We start from the raw sequence: 16,868 nt of genomic DNA, 5'->3' as shown, positions 1-16,868 counted from the left end.
AAATAAAATAAAACTTCGGAAATGTAATTTTGGCAGCTAACAAATAAAAGTTGAAATAAAAATTAATAGAAATATTTAAATATTTTTTTTAAATATATATTTAAAAAAAAACAATTACAGAAACGTAAATTAAAAACAATTGAAAACCGAAAATATACAAGTAATACAGTATAAATAATACTAAAATACTGTTTTTGATGAATGTATTTGCACAGTGAGTGGGTATTAGAACTTTCAAGCCTCAAAAATGTATCAATTAAATTGATTTAAATGTTTAAAATTGCACACATATGTACACAAACTGCACACAACAAGCTTATGAAGCCTCAACGAGAATGCAAAAACACCATAAAAGTAGTCCATACTGTATGAATTATGCACTAGAATTCAGATGTCATGTAATAGCTCTCACTTATTGCATGAAAAAAGCAGCCGGCACATTGTTCAAAATATCTCCTTTTGTGTTTCATGGAAGAAGGCAATATGGGTTTGGAACAACATGAGGGCGAGTGAATTGAATCACCGATTGATTCATCCATCATTTTGAGTAAGCTTTCAAATGGCAATGTAATGAGATTTATAACGCGTCTCCACAACTTTTCAGATCATTAGTCCCTGAATATAATGGTTTATTGGTGTGGACTGGAGATATATTTGGTTTTGTTGTAATGAGTTTCCCAAGTCTGTTTACATTTAGCTGTGTGAAGTTGTGTGTGATTTATAGACTGTTTCTGTTGCTTTCCTCCTGTGAATACTGGTAAACGTTCCTTCCTGTCATCGCTGTGTGAAGTTGGGTGATAGCTGTCAACACAGTCTGGAATTCTGGGAATGGGGAGGTGGTTGAAGAAGGGTTTATGTATCTGTCGCTCCTTTGGAGGGTTACAGGCTGGAAATTATGACTAGTGCATTCGCCATTCATGCTCAACCAGCCAGAGCGGCTCTCTGTTACACCCAGATGCCCCCTAAAGCCCCATCAGAGGCGTGTGACCTGAGGGGCAGGGTGTTATTTTTGGGCACTGCCAGGCTTGAGCAGCTCCATAGGCTGATTTTAAAAGCTCTATGTCTGCAGATTGGCCGGTGACAAAAGGGTAACGGACCGTGTTCCTCACAGATGATGATGTCACCTTGTCACCCTCTCACCTCCGACAGCCTGCTGCGTGACATCAGGACTTGAATCACTGTCAATCACAGTCTTGATAAATATACTGTTTTGAATCTGGCAAGAGTTAAGACAGAATCACCATTCCTGCCCTTGTATGCTGACAGCAGTGAATGAGCTCACCGTTACTATGCGGGCATGTTTTTAATCTATTACATTATTGATAATCTAATTTATTTATTTTTACAAAATTGCTTGGTAATATTTAATAACTTGTCCACCAAACCAAAGTCATATAATGTATGACTGCAGAGCTGCATGTCAAGATCTATAAACATATTTAAGTACCAGATAATTTGATAAGAAATCGGATCATTTGATATATTTTAGAATAGAGATTTTAGAATTTAAATAAAATAGATTTACCTTATACCTTAAAAATATTGTTATTATACATTAATTTATTATTATTATTATACGTATTATTTTTTTAAATAATGAACAGTGATTGAGGTTTGTACACTGTATTAAAGGTGCTACTTTTTTATTTAATAGGTTTTTCTTTCTCATTACCGTTCAGATTTTCTGAAATGTATGTTTTGACTTTGAAAAATATATCTAAAGTCGTCTTATTTAATATTCAGCAGTGCTGCATAAAATTTATCATAAAATGCAAAAGATTTCTGTTTCAAACTAATTTAAAGCAACAATATTTTGACAAAATATTTTTCCAAAAAAAAAAAAAAAAAGATTGATAATAAGAAATGTCTTAAAATGTTTCTCACAATATTACTGATTTTACTGTAATTTTTAACAAATAAATGCAGCCTCAGTGGGCATAAAAGACGTAAAAATAAAACCTTTGCCCCCAAACTTTTGCACAGTGGTGTTTATTTTAATATACATTATATTATATATTTGACACTGTGTACATACCTTTTGTGTTTCTAAAGGGCTTTGCCATTTCCTTCACTTTGGGAGTTTCACAGCAAAGAGTTCTATAACTGGAGATCTATTCAAAACTTTTGTTCACTCTGCAGCAGCAGGAAAACAAAATGACAACCATTCTAAAATTGTTGTGTACTCTGATGAAATGCATATTTTAGCTACAGTGTTATCAATATATAATGATGCTTGTTGGATCCAGATTGTGCAGTTATAGCATCTACCATGTAACAGGCTAACCAGTCTTGACCTTCTGTTTCACAGGCGTATATACAGGGACAAGCTGAAGTTCTGGACCCACTGTGTGCTGGTGACGTTAGTCGTCTTCACTGTCATGTCGTTCTTTGCAGAGCAGGTCAGTTCGGTTCGGCTTACATGTCCATTGTTCACTAGCTCTTGGTCTTCATTTCACTTTGTCTCACACACACACAAACACACCCAAGTCCAGTGGAGTCTGGCTAGTCTCATTACCTTTAGCAATTAATATATCAAATTTTACCCAGCAACCCTCTATGCTCTTTTATGGAAATGGTAAAGGCAAAAATATCATCCTGATGATTGATCAACCAGGCAGCTTGCAGCAAATAGTCACACTATTAATTGCGAGGTCAGGTTTCTGTCTTTTGGAGAGGTTAATGGTCACGGTGACCTTTTAAAAGACCAGCGTGTCTTCATCTGTCCTTGGTGACAGAACAGTAATCTGAACACTCACCAGAAGTACAAATGTGGAGATGATACGTTATCAGTGGGTGCTTCCTCTGCAGCCGTACATGCATGTCGAGGCATGTCATGTTTGGCTGCATCCTCATCTCATACAGACTAGCACATTAACAGGCTTAATTGCAATCCTCAGAACAGATTTACTCCTCCTCATTAACTCGTGTAGCCACATCTTGTTTTTCTTGATGGAATTCCTGCTTATATGCAGCACTCATTTTTCTCATTATAATTTTTTCAGTGTGTTATTATTTGTTAGGGGTTCTGAAGTGCCACTTAAAATGCAATGAAACCGATCATTAATATATTAATTAATTAAATATTTTTGTTATATATTATAAATGGTTTATATTCATTGTATATTATATATTTATAATCACTAATCAATCTGATTGAATTGAAAAAATAAATGGACATATTCAAAACTATCTAATTAATGTTTAAAAACAGTTAAATGTCATTTTTGTCAATGTCAATATCATTTTTTTGAACATTTTACACATTGACTTTCCATCATTTTTAAATTGGGTTAAGAAAAATAAAAGTTTAAAGTTCACCAGCCACTTCAACTTTTTAATCCAATTTATAAATGAATTATTCAATGATTTATTAATATGCAATTGCATCGTTGCATTTAACTATAATTTTAAATATTATTTAAATGGATATAAATGTCTATTTATGTGTCAGTTTGAATTTTTATTCACAACTTTTTTTAGCTACAACATTTTAGCTACGTTCTAATTAATTAATTAAAATACATGTTTAATTGTTTAAACAATTAAACATTTGTAAATATGGATATATTTTTGAAAAACATTTATAAAGTTGAAAAGTACTTTTTTAAATGAATAAAATGTATTTATTTTATTTTTAAATAGCACTTCTCCATTAGTGACTTCTGCATGTTTCATTGTCAAACTTTTCTGAATCAATTATCAAAAGAAAAAAAAAATGTAGTGAATTTATAAAGATGAAGTTTCAGTTACTCTCTGAATCTAAACCTAATACTGTTTTATTCTAGAATTAGTCTTTATGGTATAGTCTTTCTTCTTCCTTCCCTGTTTTGATCATATGTTGATCTTGTTTCTATACTGTATGTGTGTCACATGTCTGTCACAAGTTGCCCCACAGCATTCATAACAGGTTTGGTTGACACTCCTTCCTCTTCCTTTTCTTTCTGTCCCTCAGCTGATCATGTTGAAACGGCGGCTTTTCCCCAGACGCAGGGTCAGCAAGGATGCAAACCCCGAGCGGGTGTGAGGTTATTCCTCTTTCAGAGGTTGTGTTGTGAGAATATGAAGTACCACAGCTGTACTTCTGTTAATGCCGTCAGATAAAATTGCCCATTTGGAGGTGACTGGATGAAGTTGACGAAGAAACTTCAAAGTGCAGGCCTCCTCCACAAAGGGGCATTAGTGAGACACACTGCGGCCCTCGAGGCAAGCGACTTTCTCTCAGCCGGAGACCACACTCCAGGTTGCGTATTGAATGTGAACTGAACTCAATGGCCCAAATTGAGTGTGTTGCCATATTACCTTACAGGTTTGAATTGTATTAATTTTAATTAATTTATAAGGGAATGTCAAGGGAGAAGGTGGTTGTCCTGTCTTTCCTTGCAGTGCCTTTCTTTTCCACATGAATGAAAGCAGTGGATTCTGATGCACGGCTGGAACTCTTGGCCTTGCGTTTGGCTTTTTGCATTTGTCTTAATCGGTCTCTCACTCTTGCTTATTCCAATCCAAAGTGGCACAAAATCTCCAGGAGCATACTTAAAACCGAATAACAATCCTGATACTTGGAAATTTGGGCAAGGATCATCAAAAACAAGCCATTTTCTTCTCTTTCTCTTTTTAACTGCATGTCATTTTTGCTTGAAGTCCTTCACGTGATTGTCTCTTAGTGGGACATTAAATACTGACTTTGTCTGAAATTCAGATGCCACTGCCTGTGGCCCTGGTGTGTATTAATTAACTCCTCACCTTCACTTGTCTTTTAAAGGGAATCGTTTTTGGCTTGCTCAAACATTACAACTACTGAACCCAAACATTTGCATAATGCTGTTCTGGGATGAATTTCCCTGTTTACTTTTATTTATTATGTCAGAAAAGACATAATTGTAATGTACAAGCATATCTTGGTTTTATTTTGGAAATGTATGTTGTTAAAATACACTTATTTTAGGTCTTTAAATTACACTGACAATTTACCACTTTTGTGTCGATTGTAAATTCAACCAGGTGCCTAATTTGATAATGAAATAAGAACATAATCTATCTGAATGCGGAAGTGTAATGAAACAGCCAAATATGTTAATTAAAAATCTTTCATGATTGCATTGATATGCCTTGTTGTTTTGAAATGTCATTGACTGGTTTAATATTCATTGTTTAAGCAAATGTAGCTGTTCCTGTTGAGTCACATTCTTTGCTGTTACGTGTCATTGATTCTTGCTTCCAGAAGGAGAAAAGACCCCAAAACATGTAAGAAATGGACTTTAGACAGTGCTCTATTCAAATCACACAAAATTTGTTTTTATTAGCCCTTTGGGAGGAGATGATTCTATAAGCAGGCAGAGAGTGCATCATAAAACCGGCACAGAAGATCAACACCCCCCAAAATCCCTCAAAACAGAGCTAAAGACAATGCCCAATAACTCTGTTTGTTCTCAGTTCAAGCTTTAGGAAGTGAAACATACAACCAGGAAGTTTGAGCAAACTGGGATTGGGTGACTAGGGATGGGGTGGAGAGATGAGTCTGTTTTTAGCACACAGCCACAATCCTTGACAATTAAGTTCTTTCAATTATTATTTTTTGTTTTAAACCGGCTTGACTTCACACTAAATTGAGTCAGATTATTAAAATAAATACACTGTAATCACTGGACAATCACAAAAGGTTTACGTAAAGCTACAATGGCTGTTTGGGCAGTTTTCTTTTCTGGAGCTTATTTTCTTCTATAAAGTGTCACATGATTACAAATAGCTGCTTTTTTTATCAACTTTAGAAATTCTGAACGGTATAAAAGGTTCTGTGGTGTAAACTATTTTTGGCAGTTTGGCGACTATATCAGGCCGAAAATATGTATGTAATACTTGCTTTTGTTGTATGTATCAAGATTAGACATATAAAAATGGGCCTAAATGAAATAATAGATATTACGATGTAGAAAATGAACTTGGTTTTAAAAAATCAGCAACTGATGCCCGAACTGCAGTTGTAGCTTCCCTTTCTGTTAAAAATTGACAAACATGATCAACCCCAAAAAAACAAAGTACATATCTACTGTGATAAATACTGTTGTGAAGCAAACATGTTCCCTCCATTATTTTTTTATTCTTTTGCTCATCGCTATCTTTGACCAAATTGAGGAAATGATTCTATGCAAATTTTTTGGCTGATTCAAATTCAGCGTTTGATTTTTCTCACCAATTTTCCTCCTTTATCCATTGAAAAAAACCAATAATAATAATAAGTATCTCTAACGTGTTCCTGCACAGAATGAACCATTTCAAGGCAAGGGCCACCCTCTGGCCCCCAAGGCCACATTTTGTACATTGTCTAAACTCTTTCTTTTCATCCAGTGATATATTCTAGTGTACAGTAGTGTGGTTAAAAAACAATACGAGCTGGTCTGGTCAAACCTGGCAAAACGTTCAGTTCTGTTAGTCTGTGATGGTCACACTGTCAAGGCCGTTGCGGTTTTGGTTGGTGGGGCTGTCCTGCTCTAGTTTGAGAAGTGGGACAATGTCTTCATCCTTAGATCCCGCTTCATCCTCCCGCCGGGCAAATTGTCAGTCTCTATGTGCGTGGCCCTGTGGGGTGATACTAAAAACCCGGATTCGCAGGTGGGATGAGATTTGCAGGCATAGGCCTGTGCAGTAACGCAGCAGATCCAGCAGGGACAGCACCTAAACATCGGGTTGGAGAAGAGACAGTCTTGTTTAGTTTTGACTCAGAAAACATTTTGCTATATGGTGCATTTGAAAGCACAGTGGTTTGACCCACTAATGGTTGTGGCTCACCATGGCGATCCAAAGCACAATGTATTCATCGATGTAGCTGTTGAAATACTGATTCAGAAAGAGGAGTCCAGGACCAATAAAGGCTGTGTCAGGAAGATGAAGCTCACTCTTGGTCATGTGGGCCACCTGTAGAAGAAAGCATACCTGATACATTTTGGATAACTGTTTATGTAAATGATGAAGTTCATGATTACAAGGGCCAAATAACAATTTTAACTTCTCATATAGGCATCAGCAGCACTCACCACCAGCTTATTCGAGATCTTGGCGATCACCATGCCAAATGTAAGGACGTAAAGGCAAGGATGGTGCTCGAAAACCTCACTGGAGGACTTTTTAAAGATGATGAAGGCCAGAGAGAGGACGAGGCCGACGTGTAGACCAGGAGCCAATACACTGGTGTCCTGAGGAAGACATGTGCACTGTTACTCTATCACCCTAAAGAGACCACTTTTTTTTAAACTTTGCCTTGCATTAAATCTGGTAACTCAGCTATCATAAGCATAGTGTGCCAAAAACGTGACTGCAATAGCAACAAAAACAACTACTTTGAAGACCACTGCTGGAAAGCACTTACTGCAACGGTTGAGCCGTTTTTGCCCACACCACCATTCAGGATGACGTAGAAGTAGTTATAGGTTGAATACAGAAAGCCGCCGATAATGCCAAGAATTGGAAAGGTTTGCAAATTCACACCAAGAACAGGGACCTGTGTGAAAGAATGAGAAATCAGTGTCTTTAATATGAGAATAGCTGTTATTTTGTGTCTCATGTGAGCAGGGGTGCTGGGAAGAGGCGGGGCTAAAGCTCTGAGCATGCTTGATAAAATGGGGAGAGGTTAGAAAAGATTGTGCGTGTTGACATCTGCCTTTTTTATTTTGCCATGTCTATGGGTGACTGGTAGCCATAGTAGCAGCTTTTACCTATATTTACCTTTTCACAGCCTGTTTGTCCTCAGAGAGGAGGCAGAGAGCAAAAGACAAGGTCTACTTAAAGAACACACTCAGAAATGAGGCTCTTGTCATGATTCACAGTTTTGGAGGATTTGAAAGTTTTCTCTTTTTTTTAATAAAATATATGAAGTCTATAGAACCCATTTAAAAGAATTTTCTGACACTGCGTTTACACTAGAAGCACCGACTGCATGTCACTTCGCAATTGAGGTTATTATGTTTATATTTAACATTAAAATGTTTTTATTGTGAATAAACATGCAAAACCCCCAAAACTATTTTAAAAAATGTTATATTTACTCAAATGTATTATTATTATGTTAGTATTGTGAATAAACATAAATATTAATAAGTGATATATTCACTTAAATCTATTATCATTATTATTATTAATGAACATGTAAATAACTACTGATAAAAATGATATTTATATTTACTTAAATATAAATTAATATTTATAGTTGTTATTATATTTAATATTAGAATGTTTTATTGTGAATAACTATTAATTGAAAAGTGTATTTACCCAAGTGTATTATTATTATTTTTATTATGTTAGTATGGTGAATAAACACATAAATAAACAAACATATTAAGAATATGGTATCATCACTTAAATTTATAATTATTATCATTATTATGAATAAACATGTAAATAACATTAATATAAAATGTGACATTTGTTTACTTTAATATATATTGTTTTATTATTCTTATTCTATTAATATATATACTGCATGCATAATTATGCAAGTCAATAATATTCTGATCATAATTGTTTAATAAAAAGATGTGAAATCATGAGGAAAAAGAATTACAATATGTATTGATGATTGTATTGACAGCCCTAGTGCACACATGGTTTAAAGCAACATTTTGATTGATTTTTAATTAGTAGGCCAGTAACATCACAAGCTGACTTTGATATAACAGTCATAAGTTATTTAAATATATATAAAATAAAACAGCAGTCAGTTCACACAATATGATACTTGTAATTAAAATCGTATCTCTGCATCAAGTCAAAAACAGACACAGTGTCCATCATTTGAAAGCACTTTGCCATTGTGATTGGCCACAATGGACTCTTCCAGTGTTGGGAGTGAATTTATAAACGTGACCAAGAAAGAAACTTCAGAGGCTCAGTGTGATGCTAAAGAAGGTGAAAGACGTACCCTAGTCTCCCAAAGACTCACTCCTCCAAATGCTGTCATCAGATACATGATTACAATAGCAAGCTGGACTTCTGTCACGTCAACCCTGCAGAAAACATTCGAAAATACAATACAGTTTAAAAAAAAAAAAAATATCACACAGACAGGTTCAGTAAATTCAGTCGAATAAGCTGTAAATGCACTCACAATCCAAAGCGGAGTGTCCCGGACACATATGTCTGCCAGTGCGCGCAGAAAAACATGAACATGCCCACGAAGCCACAAAAAAACATCCAGTTAGGGTAAGCGCCGATCCCACAGGATATACACGTTCCCACGGCAACAAACACTAAGAGAGCAATCCAATTAGAGTGTTGTTAATACATACTGTATGTACAGATGTTAATAACAGCTTAACTGCTAATCAATGGAAGTATTAGCCAGTGTCCAATAAAAAAAAAACTAGATTTTATTTAACAGATTATGAATGGTGGGGTGTTGCTAGGGGGTTGTTTACTAAGCCAAAACAAAAGTTTATTACGATCGCTAACTGTACGTGTTAAATGACATTAATGATGCTTAATAAGAACACATTACTAAATATTACTCATAACCAAATGGCAAAAGGTTGTCTAGCTGGTTATACCTGTAGAAACAGCGTCACAGCCATGGTCAAAGAGCTCCCCAAGAGCTGAGCTGCTATTGGTCCGTCTGGCCTGCTTTCCATCAATGGCGTCCAGTGATTGGTAGATGAAGAGACCTAAGGCGCTGAGAAAGAAGGCCCAACCTGGAGCCTGGAAAGAGTAGATTTGAAAGAAAACATAAAGACCGATCAAGACTATCTTAGACCTGCTGGTTCTTCTTGTTTGACTGGGCTTAAAGTCAGTGAGGCATTATAATTTTTCCAAATCATATTAAATGCTCTTTCTAGAGAATTGTTTGCAGTTTCTTATATTCAACCACTCAAGCAAGGTCTCTTGCGGCAAGAGAGAAAACAAAACTTTAGACTAAACTTTGACCTCTAACTGTAGATACGGATGGCTTGTTTTGTTTTTTTTGTGCGAGACCGAAAGGAAAACTTATCAAGGTTCACAAATATGGACACAAAGGAGCTGTTTTATCTCCTGTCCTTTAATAGATTTGGTTATCACTGCTATTTTGCCATAATTTTGTTTGCTTTAGAGAGGCAATTTTGAAAAGAAGCACTTACATATACATATTATTCAAATATACATATTATTCAAAGGTAACTAAGCAGAGTGAGAATAGTCAAATAATGTGAAAGGAAGGAAAATACACAGTAGCTACAAATGTGAAATGATTTAATTCCTTGAGGATCTTTATCTACTAATTTTCCCTTTTATTCATTGAAAACCTCTAAGACACTAAAATTAAGATTTTGTATATTAACAAGTGTTATAGACTAACAGATATAATAATAAGTCTTAAAAGATGACCCTGAATAAATATGACATTGTAGAGTGTTGTAAAATGACTCGTAATTTTGGATAAAGATAATGCGAAAACAATGTATAAATTGTTATATCAAGGGCAGCATGTGTGTGTGTGTAATAGTTTGATATGGGCAAAAATCCACGTGGCCTAGTAGGTCGATTTCCCAGAGAGACTACATGTAGGCCATCTGGTTTCACTGCACGTTCACAAAACAGAATAAACCCCCTGTGTGTTTGAGTTATCGCTTCAGTATTTTTCATTCAAAAAAACTACAAAAGGCCTTTAATGTATCAAATAATGTCCCTGTTAAGTCTGCTACTGTGAATGTGATTCCTAAATGTATTTTTTTGTTAGGAGAAGAGCACAGAACACACAATTTAATATCAGGCCTATGCAGTTACATTTCATGATTAATGACATGTACAGTATAATTTATATTATATAGATATAGATATTGATGCTAGATACCAAGTGATCATTTGCATTATACTGTTAGTTACTGAAGATAATGCTCTATAATTGGTTGTCAGATAAAATGTGGGCCTAAACAAGAAGTCTGTTATGACAACAAAGATGCATTTATTTGATGGAAGAAAAAAAACAGTGATATTGTGAACTATTATTACAATTTAAAATAAAAGTTTTCCTGTTTTAAAGGGATAGTTCACCCCAAAATGAAAATTACCATATGACTCACTCACCCTAAAGCCATCCTAGATGTATACAAACGAAGGTATATTAAAAATGTGACCCTGGACCACAAAACCAGTCTCAAGTCGCACAGGTATATTTATAGCAATAGCCAACAATACATTGTATGGGTCAAAATTATTGATTTTTCTTTTTTTTATGCCAAAAATCATTGATTTTAATTAAAGATGACGTTCCATGAAGATATTTTGTAAATTTCCTGCCGTAAATATATCAAAATTAAGTTTCTGATTAGTAATATGCATTGCTAAGGACTTCATTTGGACAACATTAAAGGCGATTTTCTAAATATTTTGATTTTGTTTTTGTTTTTTTTGCACCCTCAGATTCCAGATTTTCAAATAGTTGTATCTTGGCCAAATATTGTCGTAACCATACATCAAAACATTTAACCTTATGACTGGTTTTGTGGTCCAGCGTCCTATCTCTTCCAAGCTTTATAATGGCAGTGAATGGGGGGTCAAGATTTTGAAGCCCATAAAAGTGCACACATCCATCATAAAAGTACTCCACATGGCTCTGGGAGTTGATAAAGGCCTTCTGAAGCGAAGCGAAACGTCTGTGTAAGAAAAATACCCACATTTCTACATCCAAAATATCTATGTCCATACAAAACTTGATAAACTGTAATGTAGCTTCCGCTAACTGTCGTACTCTCATTCACAAGTAGGGCTGGGCGATAAATCGATTTTATCGATTAACTCGAATGTGTAGTTCACGTCGATTTGTTTGAATGAAAATCGGTTTTCTCTTTAACATCCGCCGACGCTCCCGTAGTCCCGAAAGGGCTCAGCCCTCCCGACACGCGTTTGCCATATTAGAGTTTCGTGATCCTCCCGCAATCCGCTGCATCCCAACGTGTTCGGAAAGATGATGTGTACTGCGGAATGCGGATCCCTTAAAGCAGTGTTGCGCGGCTCACGAGACTCATGCGGCTCGCCAAGCTTTAATTTGTGGCTTGCGTGGCAGTAAATAATACGATTATATGAGCAATACAGAGGTTTCATAAAAACATAAAAAAAAAACAAGCAGGGCTATAACATAACCCATAAAAAAAACTCACACCGTGTCTACACCGGTCGTGAGCGTCGCGGTGCGATCAGGGCTTATGATTTATGAAAACGTGGACGGAATCTAGTTATAAAAACAGAATGTACTGTATAACGCGGAATGTCATTGAATTTGTCAAAGTTTGGATAAATAAATCAAAAGTAGGTCATTACACTTAAATCAAATCGCGATATGAACTAGTATCTGTAAATGTTAAGCTGCAAAAATACCATTTAAATATGAATCCTGCGTGTCTCCTTATGAATGAATGCACAGACGCGCAGTTTCGTTTACTACACTCGTACTGAAGCGCGCAGTGTTTTCAGCGTCTGCTGTCGCCAAATGAGGTCATAAATACATGAACAACAGTCAGTGTCTGCTCTATTACAAATAATATATATATTTTTTTTAAATACCCAAAACAGCGGGATTACAAGATGGATATAGACTAGAAAGTTATTTAAACTTGCTCTACCCTTACGTCCATGACATTGACTCGCTGCGGAGAATAAATACAAGGGAGGAAAATGTATATTTCTTCTCTCCTTACTCTGTTTATGTGGTAAGTGACATTTTATGTACTGTAATGTAACTGTAACAGGCAATCGTTATTCGTTTTCCGTGCCTTTCTGAATACGGATTCACGCTTTGGGCACACCCCCTAACCCCCACGATGTCATCGTCCATCCTTTATCAGAACTAGCTCCTATCTACTGAATAGCAAGATGTTAAACTTGTGTTTAAAGAAAACTTATCAAAAAGGGTCACATAATTTTATGTTACGTTTTATGTTATATGTTATGTTATGTTACATTTTCACTGTTTACAATGGAAGGGCCTGCCATCTTGTCTCTTTGGCTTGTTGTTTCTGCACTTTAACCCCAAGGGGGAAATCCAGATCAAATCCCAGAAGGGAAAATCAAAACAAAATAAAGTTAAAACTTGTTTTGAACAATTTCTTTGTCATCTGCAGATTGATTTTAAGTAGGGAGGAAAAAAATCGATTTAAATCGTAAATCTGATTTTTTGTGAAAAAATCGGGGATTTTTTTTTAGGCCATATCGCCCAGCTCTATTCGCAAGAGAGTGGTGTTCCAGCGGATGACGCTTCAAAATCTCGACCCCCGTTTACTGCCATTATAAAGCATGGAAGAGTCAGGACATTTTTTTTTAATATAACTCAGATTGTATTTGTCTGAAAGAAGAAAGTCATATAGGCCTAGGATGGCTTGAGGGTGAGTAAATCATCTAAGATGATAAAAGCACCCATAGCCATACTGTAGTAGTGAATATCAGCACAGTTGTGATTACCTACGGCCTTGTGCTGTTATTCAACACAGCAGCACTCTTCATGCAAATATTGCTTAATTATAATAACTTTATAATATTATTTTGTAATAACTGTATTATTACTATGGCTGCTTGACCTATTCAAGCGTCTCTGGGTCAAAGTTCACTCAAAGCCCCCTTTATCTGTGTTCCAGCCTGGCAACAGGTAGGTTAAAGTTGTGCATTCAGCAGCAATCTCCAGAACTGCATAGCAATAAACGGAGGAATCTGGACTTTGTCAGTGGACTATAGTCTATGATTCTGGAAATATGACACGGGGTATGTCCACACACACACACACACACACACACATACACTCATGCATACTGTGACATGGGGTCACAGTGCAGCCCAGAATCAAATAGAGAGGGTCAACAGCTAAAATAACAAACAGTAATCTGCATGGTCTGCACAGTCAATAAATCTGATAAAGCAGCTGCTTACAGTTCCTCATAATACATCGTTGTCGTAACGTGAATCAATAAACCAATGCACTACAAGAAACCGAGTAGAAATGCACAAACACGAAGCCACGAAATGCTACTTGACTATATTTACAGCCTTTGTTCAGCACCGCCGACAGCAATGAGGTTCGAAATGTGAATGTTTATTTTTAAAACTGACGCGGCAGGGCATTTAAATAGAACAAAACACGTCACGCTGTCACTCAAAGTTCCACTCGCGTCTGAACTCACCTCCTCCGTGGCTGTAGGGCTGTAATACACGAGAATGACCGTCGTTAATATGTTAATAAGGAGTCCAATGATGGTCAGCGTGTTCGGCGCGACCCACGTCGGGATCTGCTCGACCAGCCAGTTCCAGTATATCTGGCAGGGCGGCTCGAAGAGAGAGCGACCGGCCGCGCTGTACTTGTGTTCCTCCAGGCGCTTGAGCTGGACAGCTGACAGCGGCTCCGGACAAGCACACTGAGGCATTATGATCGCTCTTTTGGCAGGGGCAATGCAATGTTTTGGTCCGAAATCCCAGGAGACCACTTAGAAGAAGACATTAGCATGCGGCGGTTACGTGTGGAGAGTCATTTTTGATGAGCGGAACCGACGGTCTCCTCCGTTCCTAATAGTTGAGAGCAGATAAACGGAAAGGCGCAGGAAACTGCGGTCCGGAAGAGGACGCAACCGGGAAATTTGAACGAGTGCTGTACCGCGTCCGACCACTAGGTGCTTCCTGGGACCGGTTGCATAAACTGCTTAGACTTGTCTTGAAAAGTTATTTTCAACTATTTTTATTATATTCATTTATTTTTTTTCCTTTCAAGACCCGTCATAACTTTTTAAATTCAGTTACAAAAAGATAGATTCGTCTAATTCGAATATGAATAGTAAGACTGATTACCCCTTGTCTATTGGTAGTTGGTGAAATTAGTTCTTAAGGCCCCAAATGTTGACGTTCTGATTTACATTACTGGAAGTCTAGATATTGTTAACTAAAACTAAAGCTATTAAATATAGTTTTCGGTATAGTTGAAATAAAGCTAAAATACAATATTAAATAAATAAATATTAAATGAAAAGCTTAAAGACGAAAATTAGAAATTTAGCTTTTAGCAACTTACTGAAATATGTTGAATTAGTAAAATGACTAGAACTAATTTGAAAATGTTTCTATTTAGCTTTAATGTATTAAAAACCCTAATTCTAATGGGGGAAAAAACACATAACAAAAGTACTATAACTTAAACTAAAATATACAAATAAGGCAAATTATATATATTGATAAATACTAAATAGAACATAAATAACACTGATTCCTGGGGCTAACCATGCTGCTTGAGTGCTTTTCATTAATTTCAGATCATTATCGGATAGAACATTGCCAAACCATACTGTCCTTATTTCTCATTGTATTATAGCCTACGTGTTTATGATGTTGAATATCATAACTGTTTTACGAGTCTTTGGTGTGTCTCAATTCTATGCCCTTTTGTATTATAAATAGTGTATAAAAACATTCCCTGGAAATAACCAGATGATGCAAATAATTAACATAAAAACCAAACAAACCTGTCATCGGACATGGATGACAAAATAACCATTTAATGTATAATGTGTCATTTGGGACACAATGTCTATTTAAAATGCTGTACAATTTGTGCACAAATATTTATAGGTAACTCGACTTGCATATCCTAATGGAAATTCCAGTGCTTGCAAGGCCACAAAAAAATAGGGTTTAGTTTTTATTAACATATATAAATATAAATAATAATATAAATATAGACTGAGATGGAAATGCAGTATGCAAACATCTTTTATGCCCAAAGAACAGTGTTACCCAATCTTGCTGTCTTCATCAAAATAATATAGGCTTTTTAAAACAAAAAAGAATCCATTGTTTTTCATACAGAGACATTTATTCAACTGTCATGCTAGAATGAACATTGGCTTGTATCCTTAGACAAATGCAACATTTTCTGTAACGTTCAGATCTCGTCTCATGTCTGATGATAGTTGCACAGTATTGATATTGGATATCTAAGTAAGATTTCAGTACATTCATTAAAGAACAAAGGAAAGGGGTTGGGGAAACTCAGGGGGAAATCAAACAAGAAAATAAAATAAAGACAGAAACAGCAAAACTTGTGCTCATTTCGGACCACCCTTGTCTCCCAAACCCAGAAAAAACGTAAATGAACCACATTACCATATCTGTAACTGACTGCTCTAGATTTTCCACAATAAAATGTCTATTATTTGTGATATATTTTGAAGCAACCATCCAGTTTACTGAAGTCATGCATTTGAGTTCCAGTGGCATTTCTTAAAACACAGCTTTACATGATCGCACAGTGACAGACGCAGAGTTTTCTAGAACTATAGATCCATGTCTGAACACAGCATACCATGCCAAAGTTTAGACACATGTGCCATTATTTGTAGTAGTGACAGGGATTTCTGGGTAATGATTGGGCGAGTCAGCCCTCAGATTGATCCCTTCTTCTCTGACTCTGACTTCTCAGAGGTCTTCGACTCGTTCATGTACTTATCAATGAGGTGTAAGGGAACGCCTCGCTTCATCAGCTCAAAGAATGTAAAACCTCCTGAAAAAGGGAAAAGATAGACTTTCAGAGTGGTGACACTGAAAACAATGACATTTTGAAATATGTGTTTGTTCTTCATAACATATAGCAGCCTTGAAAGTATTTGGACATGTAAGCCACATTTAAAAATGTCTTTGCATCCTAGTGATACTCATAAAAAAAGACAACACACTTTTCAAGCAGAACATTTAACAAAAATATTTTTTCAGGTTTAATGTTTTTTTAAATAATAGATAAACTAGCATTCACCAAGACACCTGTGTGAATTTGAGGAGAACTGACTTCAAACATCCAATAGAGAAAAAAAAGCCCAAATCATTGTTTGAAGATTACTGCCCTTGTGAAAAAGAACATTATTTTTAGCATACTAAAA

The 16,868-nt window shown here is 36.0% G+C and overlaps 3 protein-coding genes across 7 annotated transcripts in view; 1 reads left to right on the top strand and 2 right to left on the bottom strand.

The window, feature by feature from the left end:
- gnptab (N-acetylglucosamine-1-phosphate transferase subunits alpha and beta) overlaps positions 1-16,868 on the top strand; it is a 37,464-nt gene that overhangs the window by 16,267 nt on the left and 4,329 nt on the right. Inside the window, exons 20-21 of one of the 2 annotated variants that reach the window (XM_058772130.1) lie at positions 2,309-2,399; positions 3,953-5,103. In XM_058772130.1, the coding sequence (XP_058628113.1) occupies positions 2,309-2,399; positions 3,953-4,024 (163 nt within the window). In that variant the 3' untranslated portion in view covers positions 4,025-5,103. Of the gene's footprint in view, positions 1-2,308; positions 2,400-3,952; positions 5,104-16,868 lie in introns of those variants that run through there. The other variant, XM_058772131.1, reaches the window with a different exon arrangement.
- Positions 5,270-14,557, bottom strand: chpt1 (choline phosphotransferase 1). Its single transcript, XM_058772137.1, has 8 exons — positions 14,133-14,557; positions 9,540-9,687; positions 9,101-9,242; positions 8,915-8,999; positions 7,364-7,495; positions 7,032-7,190; positions 6,787-6,912; positions 5,270-6,672 (listed from the first exon to the last, which is right to left on the bottom strand). Exons 1-8 carry the CDS (start codon positions 14,370-14,372, stop codon positions 6,556-6,558), a joined length of 1,149 nt encoding a protein of 382 aa, XP_058628120.1. The 5' UTR covers positions 14,373-14,557; the 3' UTR covers positions 5,270-6,555.
- The window catches only part of mybpc1 (myosin binding protein C1), a 31,151-nt gene continuing 29,845 nt past the window's right edge, over positions 15,563-16,868 (bottom strand). For 3 of the 4 annotated variants that reach the window (XM_058772136.1, XM_058772132.1, XM_058772134.1), the window contains one exon: positions 15,563-16,495. In XM_058772136.1, the coding sequence (XP_058628119.1) occupies positions 16,377-16,495 (119 nt within the window). In that variant the 3' untranslated portion in view covers positions 15,563-16,376. The remainder of the gene's footprint in view (positions 16,496-16,868) is intronic. The other variant, XM_058772133.1, reaches the window with a different exon arrangement.

Source organism: Onychostoma macrolepis, chromosome 04 (assembly GCF_012432095.1).
Source record: "Onychostoma macrolepis isolate SWU-2019 chromosome 04, ASM1243209v1, whole genome shotgun sequence".
In the NCBI taxonomy this organism is placed as follows: Eukaryota; Metazoa; Chordata; class Actinopteri; order Cypriniformes; family Cyprinidae; genus Onychostoma; species Onychostoma macrolepis.
Note: the sequence above shows the minus strand (reverse complement) of the source record. Positions and strands in the feature narration are given on the sequence as shown.